Source organism: Frankliniella occidentalis, unplaced genomic scaffold (assembly GCF_000697945.3).
Source record: "Frankliniella occidentalis isolate FOCC.00 unplaced genomic scaffold, Focc_3.1 Scaffold25, whole genome shotgun sequence".
Lineage (NCBI taxonomy): Eukaryota > Metazoa > Arthropoda > Insecta > Thysanoptera > Thripidae > Frankliniella > Frankliniella occidentalis.
The window spans coordinates 33,523-38,386 of NW_026267155.1; the positions used below are offsets into that span (position 1 = coordinate 33,523).

At 43.5% G+C, this 4,864-nt stretch overlaps 2 protein-coding genes across 2 annotated transcripts in view; both read right to left on the reverse strand.

Moving 5' to 3' along the window:
* The window catches only part of LOC113213726 (collagen alpha-1(I) chain-like), a 40,047-nt gene that overhangs the window by 27,790 nt on the left and 7,393 nt on the right, over positions 1–4,864 (reverse strand). The gene's annotated exons all lie outside the window — the stretch shown is intronic.
* LOC113213762 (dynamin-1-like protein) overlaps positions 2,567–4,864 on the reverse strand; it is a 28,680-nt gene continuing 26,382 nt past the window's right edge. The window contains exons 9-11 of the mRNA XM_026432924.2: positions 4,428–4,614; positions 2,811–3,016; positions 2,567–2,720 (exon numbers count right to left, since the gene is read on the reverse strand). Coding sequence (XP_026288709.1) covers positions 2,649–2,720; positions 2,811–3,016; positions 4,428–4,614 — 465 coding nt within the window. The 3' untranslated portion in view covers positions 2,567–2,648. The remainder of the gene's footprint in view (positions 2,721–2,810; positions 3,017–4,427; positions 4,615–4,864) is intronic.

Consider the following 4,864-nt stretch of genomic DNA (forward strand, 5'->3'; position numbering starts at 1 on the left):
ATAGGCGCTGGTGGCGCTATCCTACGGCAGGTAGCGTAAGCTTTACGTAGACAATGCAGACGACGGCAGTGATGCCAACTCACGTCTAGAACATCCGTCACGTACCAAGTAAGGCGGGGTCCTCCACTCTCCAAGTGGGTGTACAACGAGTTGCGTGGGTATCCGCGAGTATTCGAGAGTATTAGCGAGTATCCGCGAGTTTATGTGAGTAATGGCGAGTATCCGCGAGTATTTGTCGATTTTTTCGCGAGTTTTCGCGATTTTTTCGCGAGTTGTCGCGAGTTGCCGCGAGTATCTTGCGAGTATTTTTCCTGGTGTACAACGAGTTGACGAGTGGGGGACCCCTCGGTAGGGCGCCGTTCAGAAACCACGACAGTGTGGAGGGAGGGGGTGAGGTCCAGATATTATGGGGTCTCCACAGGATCAGAAAGGTCATTGGAGTCCAAGTAGACTCCATGATATTTGTACCCTGGGGTAGAAATATATCATGGGGTGTTCTTGGACTCAAATGACCGTCCTGATCCTTTTGGGGCCCCATAATATTTGCCCCCTCCCCTATTGTGCACGTGTTTAAAAGTAGTCTGCTAAACTTGTTGCTACATCAAACTTCGTGTTTGTTGGGTTTCGCAGTGTTAAAAATAAGAGCCGGATACGGTACCAGGTACGGTGCACCTTACTCAGTCAATCTGAAACATTCTACGGAGCACAGAGCTGGTTGCGATTTACATTAAAACAGGTATGCGATAAGAAATGAATTTATGGAAATCATTTAAAGTAGGCATACGTGTTCCAAGGTAAATCACAACCCTATGACATGTGGGCTCGTTTTAAAGAGAATTTAAGGGCGAGGAAGATGGCATCCGCAGAAATTAAATTTCCGTTCATGGTCAGAAAATTGCAGTTTGAAGTGTAGAACTCTTCAGTTTTGCAGTTACTGTGATCTTGTTCTACACTGGGTTTTGCACAGTGTCTAAGTCACGCGTCGTTGTTTCTGTCTGTGAAGGACTTGCCTCGAGAAGAGGTGTGGGAGGAAGGGGAGTACGACTTCACGGTGGCGTTCCACCCCGCCGGCCTCCTGCAGGTGTGGCTCAGGCCCGACACGGTGGCGCAGGTGCCCATGCTGCCGTGGAAAGGCTATTCTCTGGAGCTGAAGGCCTTGCACCCCTACGGCACCTTCAGCTACAGCAGACAACGTGAGCAAAAGTGTTCAATTTAAAAAGAGAAATCGAATGCAACTAACGGCAGTGTGTGTGCGTGCGCGCGCGCATGTGTGTGCGTGTGTGTGTGCGCGCGCGCGCGCTTTGGTCCAGGTACACATTCAACACACACAGACTTTGCGAAAATCGACGTACTTACTATTTTTTTGACGTCATAACTTCGATGTAGAATCTAGTTCTGATTTCTCGCTGAGGCTTACTGGGTGAGCTGGATTAACTTCCACATGTTCTGAAGTCTGAAGTTAACATACCGGTTGTTGATGGCATTTTTCAGAAAAGAACAGTTTGAGGGCCTTCCCGGCTGCCCGCTTCGCCGCACCAGTTCGCGTCAACTCCAAGCACCACCTGCGTACGAACTTTTCGACACCATCTGCTATTCAGCCCCCATTTGTTGTCTAAATTAAAATTACACACTGTAAATTAATATCAATACATTTCCACAGCAGTGACGTGAAGCTAGTTTCATTGATATTTCATGAAAAAATTGATACAAAATCCCTCTTTAATCCCCACTTTCCCATTTATTTGTATTCCGAATTCTCTACAGCGCAACTTTTCAAATTGTATTTAGTTCGGCAGAGCGTTTTGTGCATTGCCGAGCTGTGCAATACCTCGATACTCCGATATCGATGAAATATCAATTAGGCGTCGATATGCCCCCGATATAGATATCAAAGCATCGAGGCCTCGACAAATTTCGTCCACATTCCTTGATACTGTTCCATACCACGACATTTTACATTTTATCGCAAACTAGTTTTACCAGTGTAGCGATATGAGAGCGTCACCCTGCTGCCCCTTGCTGCGGGTGGGTAGGCAGCCCAACGTGCCGCCGTGTCCCGCAGCAGGCGCGGACTACTAGCGCACACCACAATCCCAGCCACAAATGCATCGTCGAAATTTGGTCGATTTCATCGATCGACCCAAAATCGACGTCGATTCGATGGGATTTTGTCACTTAAATCGACGAATTGTCGACTTCGACGTCGTTTCGACGTCGTTTCGACGTCGTTTCGACGTCGTTTCGACGTCGTTTCGAGTTCACATTTCTGGCTGGGAATCTTAGATTAGACGCTTACTGTGTGAGAAGTGCAAGTGAACATGTTCAACAGATGAGTTGCACATACCTACAAGAGCACAACTACCGAGTTGAACAAGTGTACTACTACTGAGTTAAACAGTTGCAAGTATACTCAACTTACAGTAGCACACTTACAAGTGATGAGCAGTTGCAAACACTTGGTTTATCAGTGTAAGACCGAGGCATAATCTCAATCGTTATAATTGCGCCAATATTTACAAAGACAATTTTGTTTAAGTTTTATTTTGTTGATTAGAGTTTATTGGCATACGTTTTATATGCAGTTTATTCGACTTACGAAAACAAGAACAATCTCTTTTATCTTCGATTAACTGTGTGCGTATCTACCACTAATACGAGTCGATCTTCTTTGACACTTCCAAGTTCAATGCATCCAGTTCTTGCAGTGAGTTTTGTATAGCCTGAGAAAAGGTTTTTGTTTTGTTTTGTTTTATACGTTTTAACACTTAACAAAGACAGTACATAGCAGTAAGAAAAAGTCCTTAACTTACTATTAATTCCTTCTCCTTCTGGCTTCTCTTCACGGCAGTAGTTTCGTCCTCTCTCAATAGTTCTTTCACTCTGCCTCCCAGTTGAGATGCAAGTTGCGGCTGCATATCCTTATGAAGTCCATGCACCATGTAAGTCATTGTCGCTTTTGCCACCGTGTCAGCAATTCTATTCGCAACTGCCTTGTAATACACTTGCAACATATACCCTGTGAAACCAAAACAGAATTTTCACTCGTTTGTTCACGAACCCAAGAAGCCAAAGAAACCGTGGTTTTCACGAAGACCTCGTTGTGACCTCGTTATGACTTACGAGGTCACAATGAGGTCTTCGTGAGAAAAACGATTTCCTTCGGCACTTGCTCTGGTTAAAAAAGTGTGCTATTTTGAACATTTAAGGATGCTTTTCCCTACTGAGCACACTTCGTGATGTTTAAGCATACTAGGTGGCTGATTAACCCCGCGCACTTCAGCGCCGTGGTCAGGTACGGTGCAGTATATGATGTAAAACGTACAGTGAGTTTTCTTGCCCGAATCGCATAGAGCGACCTGCGGCTTCATAGCTCTGTTAGAGCGATGTTTGCTAAATGACTCAATATGAGTCTCCTTCGTAACCGAAAATGTCGCAAAAACGACTTTAAACGAGCGATGTTTGCGAAAATGACTCAAAATTAGACTTTTTCGTAACCAAAAATGTCGCGAAACCGACTTCAAACAAGCGATGAAATTAATATCGCTCCCCTAGGAGTCATAAAATTGGATTGACAGCCTCGCCCTATCTGGATCGAATTAACTAACTCCTGCACTTGGAGTGTAACTGCAGAAGTGCGCAAGGTAATCAGCCACCTGGTAAAGCCGGTAACACATTTAAACGTTTTGGAAAAGTTCGCACAGTTGGTTAATATACACTGGTCTTAATAATTGTGCAGGAATGGTATACCAACCAAGTGTCACAAGTTGCAGTTGTAGGGCCTTTTTCCGCGAATTTTGATATGCATACCCCAGAAGCGTCAAAGCATTAAATGCGCTTTAATGCGCATGGAAATGCACATAAAAGGTGACACATTGGTGCCTTATTAAATGCGCGTAATGTGCACTAAATGCATATTATTATGTGATGCCCTAGGCTCAAGTGGGTCTAGAGGTGCGAATATGTTCGGATCCGAACGAACTGGAACGAACCGAACATAAAAATTTTTCGTTCGAGACCGAACATGAGGTGTTCGAGCACGGTAACTGATAACTGAAAAATAACGTATTGAGTGTTCGTTGTCAATCAATAATGTTCAAGGCGTTGCTCAAAAACTTGTCTAAAAGAGCAAGTAAAGTGACGATGATCAAGTGATTTGTCATCGTGCGCAATGACTGATTAAAAATAATTATGAAAAGAGAACTTTTAGGAAGACTGTTCGAGCACTGTTTGTTCGGATATGAACACAAAGATGTTTGGTTCGGTTCGTTCGAGAAATTACAGAGGTGTTCGTGTTCAGTTCAGTTCGAATTTTTTTTTTCAAAATTTGTTCGAATTCGAACCAAGGCTGTTCGTAATTTAGTGGGTCGTCCGTGAGGTAATTTACAGTATCTCGACAAAATGTTTAAAACGTAACAAGTGTTACTTACCAACTCGTCTGACTTCCTTTCTTTCAGACATACTGCAAGTTAGTCCAACATTAATGTCTCCCTTTGGAAATGGATTCAATTTCGCAAAGTCTTCGTCTCGTTTCCATAGAAGCTCGAAATTCCCTACGGTGCCACGTAAATGTCTGTGAGTTATATGCCCTTCTTCAATGGCGATCGCTTCATTAATCTTAAACAAAAGAAAACATTATGTTCTTTTTTGTTGTTGAATTTAATTGTTCTTTGAGAGAAAAGTCCAGAAAAGGACTTATAATTGGCGCCCAGGAGTAAATGTCCAGGAAAACTCCCCAAATTTTGAGGAAATTTCCTCAAAAAATGTGAAAATTTTCCTAATTTTTTGAGATGTCCTCAAACATGGGAGTTCGTCAAAGTTTTCCCCTCTTTTCTCGAAAAGATGTATGGCATCCGTGCAGGATATA